A 15,983-nucleotide genomic window follows, 5' to 3' on the forward strand; every position below is an offset into this window, starting at 1 on the left:
GCCCGTTTTGGTGTAATCCTCCTTCCGACCACAATGCGGGTTGCAATGGCAGGGTGGCGCTGTTTGTCCGGTCGCAGCAGACAGATATGCAGATTGTTTCCATTTTAGTTAGATGATAAAATTGAATTGCCTATTATGTATGCTACAAGCCTATTTCTCCTGGAAATTCACATTATTTTTTCCACATCAGGTTTGTGTCAGAAAGGCTTGGTGCAAGAGTCGGTTTGACTTGCTGTAATGGGCAAACCGAGAGCAAATAATAAGTTTTCAATATGGAAAGCGGAGTAAGACACACCTCACTGATTCCATTTTATGGTGTAGTAATGGCCCTGCTTTAATTTGTACGCTTTGTACTCAGCTTGTGTATGCTTTCACACCCAGTAGAAAGTGCAGGATAATTGAGTGTTTAGTGACAATGAGGTAACGTGGTAAAGTTAAGTTTCAGATCAAATGTGCAAATTTTAAGTGGGTTTCCAAAAAGTCAGCCAAAATACGAAGAGATGCCGTGTGGAATTACTTGCTGTTGTGAGAGTGGTTGTAACCGCTCTTTATTGGTTGTGCATCACTCCTACATGCAGCCCAGAGACGGCCTAGAGGGCATGCAATGGCTTGTTTATATAGGGCTGAAATGATTATTGCACCACCACGAAGTTCACCGTATGTCTGGGAACACCAGCAAACCAGGCATCGCTGAGAGGAATTTCACAAACAAGCTTTGGAAAGCAGATGATGCTTTATGTCATCATTTATTTGAAAAATGTGTTTCCATAACCCTTTATCGCATTTTCTCTAACGATATGCCAACTTTTCCACCTCGACCAAGCATTAAAACTTTTCTGCTGGTCCGCGGTGGTGTAGCGGTCTAAGCATCAATCAGCTTTGCATCGATGCAGTTGCCCACTGGGGACCGGGGTTCACGTCTCAGTCTCGTTAGATCCGACTATGGCCGGACTCGATGAAGCAGCAATAATTGGCAACGCTGTCTTCGGGAGGGGGGCGGAGGCGGCTTGTGTTCGTCACATGAATGCGTCTCTGTGTGTGTCAGAAAAAGCAGCGGTTTGGCCTGGATTCGCCTTGTCACGGAAGTGGCGAACGCATGCAGTATGAGGGTGGGTGTTTGAACTAGAGTAGGGATCGATTGGCCACTAAATTGGGAGAAATCGGGGGGGAAAAAAACTTTTGCAACATTTTGGGGAGTTTTTTTCTTTTGAAATCCTTGCATTTCAGTTCAGGTTTTCTTGGGCCCAAATTCAAAATATGCATAAAAACAGGTGGATGGAAACCCACTTAGGCAATGCTCTTTTATTGCCAACAGGACCAATATGTCTTTTAAGAGGATCTTGTACCTTTGGCTATACATTATAATAAATAAATGGGTGGCCCAGTGGTTAGCACTGTTGCCTCACAGCAGGAAGATCCTGGATTCAAACCCCAGGCCGTCCCAGGTCCTTTCCTGTGTGGAGTTTGCATGTCCTCCCCGTGTCTGTGTGGGTTTCCTCCGGGTGCTCCGGTTTCCTCCCACCATCAAAAACACATGCATGTTAGGGTTAATACTCCTGTCTGTGCCCCTGAGCAAGGCAGTGGAAAGAAGAAGTGGAGTTGGTCCCTGGGTGCTGCAGCTGCCCACTGCTCCTATACAATTGGATGGGTTCAATGTAGAGAACACATTCGTTGTAAGAATACAGTGACCAAATAAAGTGGCTTTCTTTCTCTCTCTAAATGTATAGATGGAACGGAGTACATTTGATAAATTTAGGTTTTCATTGCATTTTTTTTTTGCCCACGGGCAGGGTGCTTGTGTTTGTTTGCATGTGTCAGAGCACATTTCATCAATAAATGATGTGGCAGATTTTGCAGTTTGTGGGGATCATCAGATGAGCACTTTTGCACCATATAAGCAAACGTTATATTAAGTTTCCATCTTCTGTCTATTCCAGGCAGCAGTCGTCAAAAGCACATTTTGAGTCGCCTCCGATGTCTCCAGTGACTTTGGTCTCAGCAGTCAAGTGCAGAACTCCAGGAGAAATGGGCCCCAAGAGGGATGGTCCCATTCTCAGTCACTTTTTCCAAAGTGGGTCCAAAAACTCTCCTACCCAAGACTCCCTCCAGGTCGGGTTACTTGCTACAGGCGTTCCTCAGGGGCAAATGCAGACAGCTCGCACCCGTGCTACAAATAATGTTGACCTGCATTCACCTCTGCTGGGTGTTAAAGAGGAGCCCATGGAGGAGGGGGAGGAGGTGGTCGTGGACCTGGTGTCAGTTAAGGCTGAAGAGATGGATGTCTCCTTCCCAGCACAACAACCATCCAAGTCTGACTGTCCATCAGCAGATACTACGCCAGTCAACAAAGGTGAATGCTTTTGGCATCTGAGCGCACAACCTACCAAATGATGTCCACTAAAAATATGAACTACTCAGCAGGTAGTTAAATGCCACATACCTATTATAAACAACATGTGGTCCAAAAAAAAACTTAAGTATTTTTCCCCCATTCATATAATTTGTGTGTTTGCTTCCCTACAGACACAATTGGCCGCGTCTGCGGGTTGGAAGCCGGATGTGGGTATGTGTCCTGGTCATTGCACTAGCGCCTCCTCTGGTTGGCCGGGGCGCCTGTTCGGTGAAGGGGGAACTGGGGGGAATAGCGTGATCCTCCCACACACTACATCCCCCTGGTGAAACTCCTCACTGTCAGGTGAAAAGAAGCAGCTTGTGACTCCACATGTATTGGAGGAGGCATGTGGTAGTCTGCAGCCCTCCCCGGATCAGCAGAGGAGGCGGAGCAGCGACCGGGACGGCTCAGAAGAGTGGGGTAATTGGCCGAGTACAATTGGGGAGAAAAAGGGGGGAAAATGAAAAAAACTTTCAGTGCTCGACTTCATCAGCATTCTTCCTCGTGCTTTTCTATGGACGTTACAGACTTACGCAGTTGAACCTATGAATAATAATTCAGCTTTTAAAATGTTCAGCCTTTATTTAAATGTTGGTACTATTTACGCCTTTTGAGATATTTAGCTTTTGTTTTTTTGCAAAACAAAAAGTCTCTGTGGAAGTGATTGGTGGAATGGTTTGAATCTAAACCAAACAGGACCGATGATCCTATAATTCACTCTGGGCTTAACACTAAACAGCCGGAGCAAGCACTGTGATTTTATTGAGAAAACTCTGCCTTTTCTAACTGATTTACTTCATTATTTAATACTTGTAAATCACAGAGGAGGCAAATTATACAAATATTTAACGCAATCTCTTCAAATACTTTTTTGTTTTTGAATATTATCATTTCATTCATTATGGCTGTGCAGTCAAAAATGTATTCAGCACCGCAGCATCTTTTTCCCTTCTCTTACATAATGTCCATTTTCTATTATATTTTACTTTATTCATTTTAGGAGCGTTTTTGGGTGCAGCATTGACCGCGACTCATAGCAGCAACGCAGTATTTAAGGAGCCGTTCTGAGGTTGTCTAATATTTTCTTCTCTATGTACTTGTGTTTCTCGTTGCAGTGGCGCGTCCCATGTGTTCTGCAGGCGTGTCTCAACATTTCATCAGTAGACACCTTGACATCTGCCTGACCAGGGGTGAGAAGAAGGAATGCTTGAGAAGGTACTCATAGCTACTCATTTTCAGATGAGTCACTTTCTCCTGCTCTGTAGTTCCCTACCATGCTTTTTCTTCAAGCTCAGAAACTGTTTTTTCTGTTTTAGGCGCTGTCTTTATGATAATAATCATCATCATCATTACATTTATATAGTACTTGTCTAGATACCCAAAGCGCCTCACATCGAAGAGGGTAACTCACCTCACCCACCACCAATGTGCAGCACCACCTGGGTGATGTACAGCAGCCATTTTGCACCAGAACGCTCACCACACATCAGCTTGAGGTGGAGAGGGAGGAGTCATTGAGCCAATTACATGGGGGGAAGATTAGGTGGCCAGATGGAGATAGCCAGGTTGGGAATGTTGCCAGGACACCAGGGAACCCCCTACTCTTTGCGATAAGTGCCATGGGATCTTTAATGACCACAGGGAGTCAGGACCTCGGTTTAACATCTCATCCGGAGGATGCACTGGGGCATTGGGGTTTGATATTTGTTGTTTTTATTAGGATCAGAGGAAAGACTGCCCCCTACTGGCCCACCAACACTACTTCCGGCAGTAACTCATTTTCCCGGGAGGTCTCCCATCCAAGTACTAGCCAAGCCCACACCTGCTTAGCTTCTGTCATTTGGCATAGCCAGGGTACACGTTGGTATGGCTGCCGACCATTTCCAGTGAAGGGTCGCTGCCCGAATCGCCTCTCCGCTGCTATACTGGGGCGAGGTCAAAGAGCACCTGCAAAGCAAAGCCCTGTTTGTTTTCACATCCTACCAGGTTGTAAACTGTGTTCACCTTGGAGTCCAGCTGTAAATCAGGCCATGATTTGATGACAAGAGTTAAAGCCAGCATAGCTCTGCTCCACTGGGATCAGGGTAAAATCACTGCTCTGGAAAGAGGCAGAGTAGGGCTGACATTAAGCCCAACCCACCGACTGACTTACCGACGGTCTGACAAGCTCTTTGTTGGCCACTGCAATTTTCCATAGAAGTTCCATGATGATATTAGATAATCATTATTTACAAGAGATCATCAGTTGCTACGTGTGCCAATGAAGGTAATGGTACAAGACTCAGTACTGAAAGGCTAACCACAGAACCACTTCTTCCATAAATACAATGTCCTCCTGACATTCTAAGAAACCTACCAAGTTGTTGGTATTGGTTTTAGAGGTTTAGGCAAGCTATTCATCATTTGTGCTGTAAGTTCTCAAGCAAGCTGAGGGTGTGTTGTCTTGTGTTAGCAAAAAAGCGTAAAAGCTCATTCGGGGGCGTCCAGGTAGCATAGCGGTCTATTCCGTTGCCTATGAACATGAGGATCGCCGGTTCGAATCCCCGTTACCCCCGGCTTGGTTGGGCGTCCCTACAGACACAGTTGGCCGTGTCTGCGGGTGGGAAGCTGGATGTGGGTATGTTTCCTGGTCGCTGCATGAGCGCCTCCTCTGGTCGGTCGGGGCGCCTGTTCGGGGGGGAGGGGGAACTGGGGAGAATGGTGTGAACATCCTACACGCTACGTCCCTCTGGTGAAACTCCTTACTGTATGGTGAAAAGAAGCGGCCGGTGACTCCACATGTATCGGAGGAGGCATGTGGTAGTCTGCGGCCAATTGTGTCTGTAAGGACGCCTGACCAAGCCGGAGGTAACACGGGGGTTCAAACCGGTGATCCCCGCGTTGGTAGGCAACGGAATAGACTGCTTCGCTACCCGGATGCCCCCGCAAATAACATTTCTGAGCCTGGGTTTTAGCTTATGATGATGTAGTGTCTTATTAGTAAAGGTTATCTACAGGCTTGGTCTGTCGTGTGTGCTTGTTGGTCACAACAACGTTGTGAAACTTCCTGTTAAACTTGCTTCTACCTGCCTCATATTCTTCCACGTTAGGCTGCTGTGATGAAAATGGAAAAACACTGTGCCACAATATCATTAACGGTAGCGATGAAAATGAGCGCCTACAAAAGCATGCAGTTTGACTGTGCAGGGACATTTGTAGTGTTGATCTTAAATACTGTAGTGATGGAGAGTCTCAAAGCATGGTCATTTTGAACACAAGTCTTCAGGATTATGGTTTCAAATCCTTTGACCTCATCTCTGTGAGAAGGCACTTAATCAGTGTTCTCCACGTTGATAAATACATCCTGTGGCAGTGTGACATCCTGCTAATGACTGGCTGTAAAGAGCATGTCACCCTTGAACTATGGCGGACCTTGAAGTCACAATGATGGATAGCACAGCATTTCTGCTGTCTAACGTACCCGTAACCTAATACTATTTTACATGGATAGGAACTTTTTCTGGGGGGGGATTTTTCCCTCTTTTTTCTCCCCAATTGCACTTGACCAATTACCCCATTCTTCCGAGCCGTCCTGGTTGCTGCTCCACCAACTCTGCTGATCCAGGCAGGGCTGCAGACTACCACGTGTCTCCGATACATGTGGAGTCGCCAGCCATTTCTTTCCACCTGACAGTGAGGAGTTTCACCAGGGGGACGTAGCATGTGGGAGGATCACGCTATACCCCCCCGGTTCCTCCTCCCCCCTGAACAGGCGCCCCAACTGGAGGCGCTAGTGCAGCGACCAGGACACATACCCACATTTGGCTTCCCACCCGCAGACACGGCCAATTGTGTCTGTAGGGACGCCCAACCAAGCCGGAGGTAACGCGGGAATTCGAACCGGCAATCGCTGTTTGGTTGGCAATGGAATAGACCACTACGCTGCCTGGACAGCTGGATAGGAACATTGTATACCAAAACCTGTGCTTAACCGCTCACCATGTGGTTAGAGTGAGCTTCAGAGACGTTTGCACTGCAGCACAGCCACATGGTGTATTGTGTTTCCATTGTGGACCACGACTGGGGAGGAAAAGCAGCCTCACTGGGCATTGTTAAGTGACGTTTAAGTCATCATTTGATTCAGCTAGTGTGCTTCTTTGTTGCAACCCTGTAGGAGGTAAAAGGTGTCCCATGGGGAAGCTAGTGTACCCCCCCTGCTGACCCTACAGGAGGTGAAGAGAAAGCTGAAGGAGGGCCATCTTTCTGTACAAGGGACCAGAGGCCAGTTGCTCAAAAGGCACCAGGAGTTTGTGCTTTCTTATAATGCCCCGTGTGAGTCACCGAACCCCAAATCAGGTGAGAGACATGAAGCAACTCTCAGATCTGGCATTAAAATGTGTCCTGAGTGATCCGATCACAAGTGAACACCTCGAATCCCAGGTCTGAACACACGTAATGTGTCCTCAAGACGTCCTGAGATCCAACCACTCAGGATGCATTTGGAGGTGGCCTGGGGTGCATATGTTCACATATATAATGTAGTCTGAAAGACAGTTGTGTCCCTGTCCACACTGAAGGACCACCTAGTTGTCAGCATTGGTGGTCATTAACCACAGGAAGGGAGTCAATGTCACAATCCCGCGAGTGGCACAAGACAAAAATCAATGAGAGTTTACAGGACAGGAGTGACTAAAAAGTGAATTTATATTGTACTTTGGGGCGGCATGGTGGCCTAGTGGTTAGCACTGTTTCACAGCAAGAGGATCCTGGTTTCGAACCCCAGACCATCCTAGGTCCATTTTTTTTTTCTGTGTGATTTTTCCACCTTTTTCTCCCCAATTGTATCCGGCCAATTACCCCACTCTTCCGAGCCGTCTCGGTCGCTGCTCCACTCCCTCCGCTGAGCCGGAGAGGGCTGCAGACTACCACATGCCTCCTCCGATACATGTGGAGTCGCCAGGTGCTTCTTTTCACCTGACAGTGAGGCGTTTCGCCAGGGCGACATAGCGTGTGGGAGGATCGCACTATTCCCCCCCAGCCCCCCCCCCCCCCAGAACAGCTGCCCCGACTGACCAGAGAAGGCGCTAAGTGCAGCGACCAGAACACATACCCACATCCGGCTTACCACCCGCAGACACAGCCAATTGTGTCTGTAGGGATACCTGACCAAGTCGGAGGTAACACGGGGATTTGAACCAGCGATCCCCGTGTTGGTAGGCAACAGAATAGACCGCCGCGTTACCCGGACTTCCATCGTCAGCTGCTTTTGTCTATATGAATGGTATGATTTCATTGTGTGTAAGGAGGTAATTCTCTGTGTTTGAGAAGTAGGGCAAAATTGTTCTCATCAGTAAGAAACACTCATCTGGTACCTCTTAAAGTATAGACCACTTTGTGATATGAAATCCACAGACTGATATGTACAGGTGCGTACAGTCCGATAAGTGTAAGAATAAAACCATACTGATAGCCCATTCACACCCCATCACACCCTGGTTCCACTACTCATGGAGACCATCAGTGTTCTCTGAGAATATATAAAAGGAATGCACAAGATGGTTGTACGGTTTTAAAATTTGATGTCATGGCTTGCTGTTTTTCCGCTGTACACCTCAGGGGACGCCTTATTTCCTGAGCAAGTTGCCTCATGTGCCAGAAGCTTTTGTAAGGTGAAACGCACTGCTCTTATGAACAGGCAATATTTGTGATATTGGGGGTCATGCAGGTTTCTCCACTCTTTGTCAACAGCTGAAGATATTGCCAGAGAAGTGGAGGCCAGTGAGAAGACCAGAAATCACCTGCAGGGAAAAGCCAAACCAGTATGTATTTACTGTTTAAAGGGACATTTTGAATTTATCTTTATGCATAGTCCAGTTCAGGAAATCAGAGAAAGGTGAATCAGTTCATCTGGACACGTTTATTGAGAGAAACATTTCATCACTCATCTAAGTGACCTCTTCAGTCTCACCTGACTTCAGGTGTCCCCACCCTTATAAACAATACAGTGGCATAACGACCAAAACCAATGACCAATTTCATATGCAAATTACTGTGACCATTAACTAGAGTTACAATGGCTATGTGTACTATTCACAGAGGATTTGGGAATAGTTGCAATCACAGCATTGTAAAATGTAGAGACAGATGTACTCTTAGCCCCCCCCCCCCCCCCCCCGGTTCAGGGATGGTTATTCCCTCTTCACATAGACGGTCTCTTTGACTTTCTGTTCAAACCAGCGGTCCTCCCTATCAAGGATGTGCACATCCTCATCCTTGAAAGAGTGGCCACTGGCCTGTAGATGGTGTAGACTGTGGAGTCCTGGTCTGGAGATGGTGTAGACTGTGGAGTCCTGGACTGACGTGTTAGCTCTCCTTTGTTGTGTCATCCTCTTGGCCAGTGTATGTTTGGTTTCCCTGATGTACAAGTCATGCCAGTCCTCCTGGCACTTAACAGGATACACTATATTGGTCTGTTTGTACCGGGGCACCCGGTCCTTGGGGTGGACCAGTTTCTGATGCAGCGTGTTTCAGGGTTCGAAAGCAACTGAGACGCGGTGTTTTGAAAATACACGTCTCAGCTTTTCCGACACTCCCGTCACATATGGAATCACTACTGGTTTATGCTTAGACAGCTGTTGTCCTTCTCCTCTCTTCGATGGGCTGGTGCACTGTTTGGGCGTCTTCCTGGCTTTGACAAACGCCCAGTTAGGATAACCACACTTAACCAGGGCTGTTTAATGTGGCATTCCTCCCCTTCCCTGGTTGCTGTGACGGTGGGGACGTTGTCAGCTTGGTGGTACGGTGTCCTGATGACTCCTGGTTTGTGCTCCAGTGGATGATGAGTCAAACCTTAAGTACTGATCAGTATGTGTTGGTTTACGGTAAACATCAACAATCAAATGTCCCCATCACCAATTTCAATTTCACAGTGTAAGAAGACGAACCTGTCATTTGTCACATCCTCCCTGGTGAACTTGATGTGGTTGTACACAGAGTTAATGTGGTCGGTGAAATTTGTTACCTCCTGAGATTTAATTTTAGCCCAGGTGTCGTCCACAAATCTGAACCAATGGCTAGGTGGTGTCCCTGGATGTGACATCAGAGCCCTCTTCTCCACTTCCTCCATATACAAATTGGCCATTACAGGTGAGACTGGGGAACCCATAGCACACCCAAGCCTCTGCCTATAGTACTACCCCCTGTATGTGAAGTACGTGGCCATTTATGTGAAGAGGGAACGACCATCCCAGAACTGAGGGGGCGCTGTGTACATCTGTCACCATCTTACAATGGTGTGGTTGCAAACATTTCCAAATCCTCTGTGAATAGTACACATGGCCATTGAAACTCTAGTTAATGGTCAAACCCATATCTGCATATGAAACGGATCATTATATTTTTGATTGTTATGCCACTGCATTGTTTATAAGGGGGGGGGGATACCTGCAGTTGGTTGAGACTGAAGAGGTCACTTAGATGTGCGATGAAACGTATCACTCAATGAATGTTGTGTCCAGATGAACTGATTCAACTTCCTTTGATTTTGAATTTCATTTTTCATTTTTCTTTCAAAATAAAAGTTCAAAATCGGTTATGGTCTGCAAGTTAAAACCACAGAGCAAAGCAATGACGATAAGAATTATTCTATTTCTGCTTATAGTTTTTCCTCATACACCATTTCTGTATTTTATCTTTTGTCTGTTGTGGGACTTTGGGTTTATTTATGCCCTTTTTGTCCATTCTGATATGTTACAGGTCATGCCCTTGTCAAAACTTTCTAGCATGGCTAGAAAGAAACTGTCAGTGGAACTGTCGGTGGAAGAGCAAAGAGAGAGAAATAGGGAGTATCAAAGAAAGAGAAGAGAGAAAGTAAACAGTGACCCAGACAGCAGAATTGAGATTCTAGAGAAGGAAAGACAAAGGTGGAAGAAGAGGGTTCAAGACAAAAAGGTGAGACAAATAGGAGAATTGGGAGCAGGGGAGCAGATGCGTCAGAGAATGTATTGGAGGGATGCTCAGAAAAGGTCTAGAGAGTACAGGGCTATGCAGAATCCAGTGCGGCAAGTAGACACACCCCCAGATAGTCCACCAGACCAGAGTACCGAAGAGCCAAGTATGAGCAGACGTGTTCTTGCAAGTTGAGAGGGACAGAAGAAAAACAAGGAAAAGGCATTCAAGTGGAATAAATGCTCGAAAGAGAAAATTAAGATAACAAAACAGTGAAATCGACTGAGAAAGCAAAAATGGCGAAAAAAAGAAGGCTCAAATAGTTGACAAATGGCAAACAAAAAAGAAGAGATAAAGCGCAAATTGACTCTCCACAGACAGAAACTGAGAGGATGATATTAGGAAGCCGACTTAGAAATCCTAACATCAAGAGAGCTCTTCTCTTCCACAATGTTCTCTGCCAAGAACTCAACATGAAAAAACAAACTCCTGTGTCACGGAGACGGGCAACTGACAGATCAACTAATCGACAACTGACATTATCAGGCAAGTTCTAAAGAAGTATCACCTTCTTCATAAGATCTGCCACAAGTTAATGAGTGAAAAGAAACTGACAGCACAGAAAAAGTCAACATTTCTCCAGGGTATCAGCCAGACTGTTGAGGAGTTCTTCGTGAACTCTTCTTGCATAACAACAGATAAAACTGACACCATCAAAAGAAACAAGATTAAGCACCAGTGAATGATTCTGACTGACTCCATTATCACCCTCCACAGTGAGTTCATCAACAGGAACCCAACTGTGACACTCAGTTACTCTTCCTTCCGTTACAGCACCAAAGACATCTGATAGGAAGACGTGTCTGTGTCAGTATCATGAAAATACATACTTAATGAGATCAAGAAAATTACACCAGCTCATCCCACATCAAAATAGTGTTCGCCACAGACAGCTGTCATGGTTTTGCAGTGAGCCATTGCATTGCCAATGCTTTACCTCAGCTACTTTCTGTTTATGTGGCTGCACAGAGGAACAGCAGACTGAGCCAAAAGCCAGGAAGAAAAGTCCTTTGGACATGTTGATGGGAGAGATGGAAGAGGAGCCGCTGAAAGGTCCTAAGGGCACTATAGTCGAAATCACTATTGACAGCATTGAGGATGGAGACTGGCTAGCAGTGGTGTATGATGACCACTGGTGGCTAGCAGAGGCCATTGATGTAGACACTAAGCACCAAGATGTGAAAGTAGAGTTTATGCGCCCTCATGGTCCAACAGCAAATGTTCACAAAACATGGGAGGGGAGATGTCTGTTTCTGTCCAGTCAAAGACATTCCTCTGAAACAGGGAAGGCATGTCCACTCCAATCAAGCCGTGCAAGAGAGCTCTACAGCATAGCCCCTGATGTAATGGACTTCATAGAGCACGAGCATGTCCGACGCCTGTTGCCCAATGCCTAAGTCATGCAGGTCAGACAAAAATTAAATCTTAAGTAATTGATCCTGTTTCAAAATGGCTACAGATCTCCTGTATTCCCACAGAATGTAGAACATTTCTGTTGTTGTTACAGGGTGTCCTATAGTAATGCTTACCTCTACACTAAAGCCAGTATGCTTACCTGTATACTTACTGTACCTGCAGCACTTACCTGTTCGGAAAATGCGTATTCTAGATCAGCCAAACTCCCTTTATACTTACCTGTTCTACTTACCCGTAGAGAGAAATTCAAGGGAATCCTCGTACTTGCCTTTCTGAAGCCCTGCAGAAAAAGTAGTAATGGTTAGATTTATTACCTGTCTAAGCTCTATGGACAAACATAGTGGGATTTACTACACAACATAATCACCTACCTTGCTAGTTCTAGTTCTAAACCTGTCCTATTCCTATGTAATACTTATCTTTGACTTTGAATCAAATATGCAGTGTTTACCTTTACCTGCAATAATTACATATACATTTATTCATATAGCAGATACTTTTATCCAAAGCAACTTTCAATGAGATTACAAGGACAGCGCCGCTGGTGGAATTTGAACTTGTGACCTTTTGGTCACCAGGCAGCAGTCCTGCTCACTGTCCACTATGCTATCCCTACCCCTTATTATGTGAATAAGAGAGAGAAAAGTTGTATTTTAGAAAAGAAATGAAAGGGAAATGACTTTCCCAGTTTCTGCACAGAATCACAAAGAAAAATATTTTAAACTAGAAACTTTACTGAGACATATTATGAGTCTCTGACCATTTGATTTTCCAGTGAGCCATTGGAAAGAGGAAGGACAACCACTGGAAAGATTCTGGAACTTACATATAATACAGTTACAATTGAATATCTTTTAAAACCTTATTAGTTCGTTTTCTTAGTCTGTTGTCATCTCAGTCAGTTCAGTTCAGTTATGCCTGACGCCCCTGCTGGGGTATAAGCCATCAGCAAGGGACCTCCAGAGTTCTCTGTCATTAGTTTTCTTTTGATGCCAGGTACATCCCAGTCTCTTGATGTCTGCCGGGAGATCCCGTTGCCAGTTGTTCTTTGACCGGCCTCTCTTCCTCTTTCCTTGAGGGTTCCATGTCAAGCTTGTCTGATTTCAATCAGTTGTCAGTAAAATATTTGTAAATACTTGATCAGTTTTCATCTCCATCAGTTGTTTGTTGACACTGTCAGATGAAGGTTTGTGTCCTTTTTCAAAGAAATATGTTCCTCTTTGTTAACTTTATTGTGTTTATATATCAAAACACCAGCTGAACTACATGCAATGTCTTCTTTGCCCAAGAACGTTGATTACATGTGCTTAATATTAAAAATGAATATACAAAATTTGAGCTATAAAAAATGTATATCTTTGCTCCTGAATTGTTGAGCTCTTTTTTTATACATCAAAGGTTTCATTGCAACATCCTGTGAACATATACAAAATTAAGGAATTTCGAAATAGGATTTTTCAAAATAGTGTGAAATCAGAACATAAATATATGTAATGCATTTTATTAACTCTGTTACAGAACACCATTATTAGATAATTGAGGACTTTACACTCTTGTTGATTTGGTCAAATTAAAATAGCACGCATTTTGGTTTGTCTGGCGGAGTTGACACAGATCAAGCTATGAAGCGAATGATGTCAATTTTCATAAAAAAGTGATTTGATGAAAATAAAAAAAAACTTCCCTTATGTAAAAATATAATACAAGACCTAAAACATGTTTTGTCCCTTATCTCAAGAATCAGTGCTGTACAGGTGAAATTGGATGTCCATTCTTGTCCAGTGCGATGAAACGCTTGGAAATGTCTTGACGCATGAGCAACAATCCAGGTAAGGAAAGCCCAGAAAACTGAAACATCGAAATGAAGACAACAGACGATATCTAGTGATTTCCCAACACTAAGTTCATTGGGAAAACGGGTTTCTAATATCAACTGTGGGCCTTATACACAAACTGCAAGAAATGTTGAAATTAGCGGTAGCCTGTGCAGAAGTTATATTTCGTATAGGCTGGGTTCTATCGAGGGGGTTTGTAGGACCTGGTAATGTAATAAATTCCCAATAATGTAATAACCCCGATAATGTAATAAAAATATGCTCTCGAGTCCATTGAAAATGCAATAAAACCTGATAATGTAACAACTACCTGATAATGTAATAAAGTGCATTTCCCAATAATGTAATAATGTGTTACATTAACGGGACGTTATTAGGGTTAGGGGTTAGCTATGATATATAGTTTATTACATTATCGGGAAGTTATTACATTATCAGGCTTTATTGCATTTTCAATGGCCTCAGGTGATTTTTTTATTACATTATCAGGGTTATTACATTATCGGGGGATTTATTACATTATCAGGTTCTACAGGGTTTTATCTCTTCGCCCATCGCTAGAGCTAGCCCTGGGCGAAGAGATACCCAGCGGGCGAAGAGTCGCCCAGTAGCGATAGCCTCGGAGGGCTGCGATAGCCTCGGAGGGCCGCGCCTAGCAGAGATGGGCAGCATGAGCCGGAAAGGGCCGGTGTGGGTGCAGACACGTCTGAGTCTACAAATCAAGGTCCTTAGCAAAGACTACTAGAATCAGATGTGTAACTGCTTGGTTTGGAACAAAGACTTATCGTTCTATGTGGTGTCGGCTTCGGCCTCTAAGGCCGCCGCTGGGGGGGTGGATCCCGCCGCGCATATCGATACTCACGGAGTCTGCAGTGTGTAACTCAGGTTGTCATGTCGGCCGCCCGCATCAACGTACGAAGCGGAGCAAGCCGCCAAAAAACTTGAAACACGAGGGAAAATGCGCCATTGGTGAACGAGCGCCAACGTTTTGATGGACATACGCGTAATCCAATCGTGACAAAGAAGGAACAACACAAACCAATCACGCGCCGCCCCACGGCATGGTTGGTTAGCACGGGAGCTCGACGTCAAATAGCTGCTGTTTCAATAGTTCCCCCTTTGACCTTTCACAGCCAATCACTCGACGACCTCAATACGAACAGCCAATCGCGTCGATGGGCGGGACGAGCGGCTTCCTTATTTAGGGCGTCAGGCGTCTCCGCCCCAGCGTCCATTGCTAGGTAGTCGGGAGGTTAGACGACACGCCGGGGAACATGTCTGGAAGGGGTAAGACTGGAGGAAAGGCCCGGGCCAAGGCCAAGACCCGCAGCTCTCGTGCCGGTCTGCAGTTTCCCGTGGGCCGCGTTCACCGCCTGCTGAGGAAGGGCAACTACGCTGAGCGAGTCGGGGCCGGAGCCCCCGTGTACCTGGCCGCCGTGCTGGAGTACCTGACGGCGGAGATCCTGGAGCTGGCCGGCAACGCCGCCCGGGACAACAAGAAAACCCGCATCATCCCGCGTCACCTCCAGCTGGCCGTGCGCAACGACGAGGAGCTGAGCAAGCTGCTCGGCGGAGTCACCATCGCCCAAGGCGGCGTGCTGCCCAACATCCAGGCCGTCCTGCTGCCCAAGAAAACCGGACAGGCAACGCCGAGCTCCGGCAAGGCCGGCAAGAAGGCCTCGTCCCAGTCCCAGGAGTATTAAGAGCCGGACCCCCAAAACTGACTTCACACGACGAAGTTGTTTCGTTGGTTTTTGAGCGTCCCCCGAAACGGACTTTACACGAAGTTGTTCGCTGATTTTTTTTTTGATATTTGAGTGTGACAAGTTTGTTTCATTTAGTCATTTTGTTCTTTAAATAAACGATGTTTTTGTAAAAAAAAAAAAAGAGAAAGAAAGAAGGGTGGTTTGGTTTTGTGTTCTGATGTGAAGCTAATGTCTAGCTAGCGTGAAAGCTAGTGGTGCCTGGTCCCGTTGGCGCCGCGCCGGGCTGCTGTATTGATCTCAGTCTTGTGTTCCGGTCCAACTCGCCGATGGCCGCAGTTTCAACCGTCAACGTGCTGCCTGGTTCGGCCAGCTGGACCGAGCTGGTCTGACCCGTTTAAAAGAGCCCTTCCCGCCTCAGTGCCAGAGAGAGCTCTGGTCTGAGCAGCGACTTGTTCCGGTTCACATGAACCGCCAGTGTACCAACGGTCAAGTCCAATGTGTTTTTACCTCCTTTAATCTCAATTCGGTCCCAGATTGTTTTCTATCGAACTATTCGCTGTAATCCAGGACGCCCCCTGTCCTCACACATTGCAATGAGGTGGGAAATTGAGGACAAAGACCCGCACAACTGTGCAGCATGAAGACGTC

The 15,983-nt window shown here is 45.8% G+C and overlaps 2 protein-coding genes across 2 annotated transcripts; both read left to right on the forward strand.

The window, feature by feature from the left end:
• Positions 1-2,025: 2,025 nt before the first annotated feature.
• On the forward strand, positions 2,026-10,965 carry LOC130116440 (E3 ubiquitin-protein ligase RAD18-like). Its single transcript, XM_056284348.1, has 5 exons — positions 2,026-2,350; positions 3,508-3,607; positions 6,576-6,727; positions 8,120-8,190; positions 10,127-10,965. The coding sequence occupies exons 1-5, from the start codon at positions 2,026-2,028 to the stop codon at positions 10,511-10,513; spliced, it is 1,035 nt and encodes a 344-aa protein (XP_056140323.1). The 3' UTR covers positions 10,514-10,965.
• A 3,887-nt stretch (positions 10,966-14,852) lies between these two features.
• LOC130116968 (histone H2AX) lies at positions 14,853-15,518 on the forward strand. Its single transcript, XM_056285084.1, has one exon. The coding sequence runs from the start codon at positions 14,904-14,906 to the stop codon at positions 15,330-15,332; it is 429 nt and encodes a 142-aa protein (XP_056141059.1). The 5' UTR covers positions 14,853-14,903; the 3' UTR covers positions 15,333-15,518.
• The last annotated feature ends 465 nt before the right edge of the window (positions 15,519-15,983 follow it).

Source organism: Lampris incognitus, chromosome 8, assembly GCF_029633865.1.
Source record: "Lampris incognitus isolate fLamInc1 chromosome 8, fLamInc1.hap2, whole genome shotgun sequence".
NCBI classification, from domain to species: Eukaryota; Metazoa; Chordata; class Actinopteri; order Lampriformes; family Lampridae; genus Lampris; species Lampris incognitus.

Coding starts and splice junctions, on each gene's coding strand:
- LOC130116440 (XM_056284348.1), top strand. CDS start 2,026: ATGGGCCCCAAGAGGGATGGTCCCATTCTCAGTCACTTTTTCCAAAGT. Junction 3,608..6,575: donor AAGAAGGAATGCTTGAGAAG/GTACTCATAGCT, acceptor TGGGGAAGCTAG/TGTACCCCCCCTGCTGACCC. Junction 8,191..10,126: donor TGCAGGGAAAAGCCAAACCA/GTATGTATTTAC, acceptor GATATGTTACAG/GTCATGCCCTTGTCAAAACT.
- LOC130116968 (XM_056285084.1), top strand. CDS start 14,904: ATGTCTGGAAGGGGTAAGACTGGAGGAAAGGCCCGGGCCAAGGCCAAG.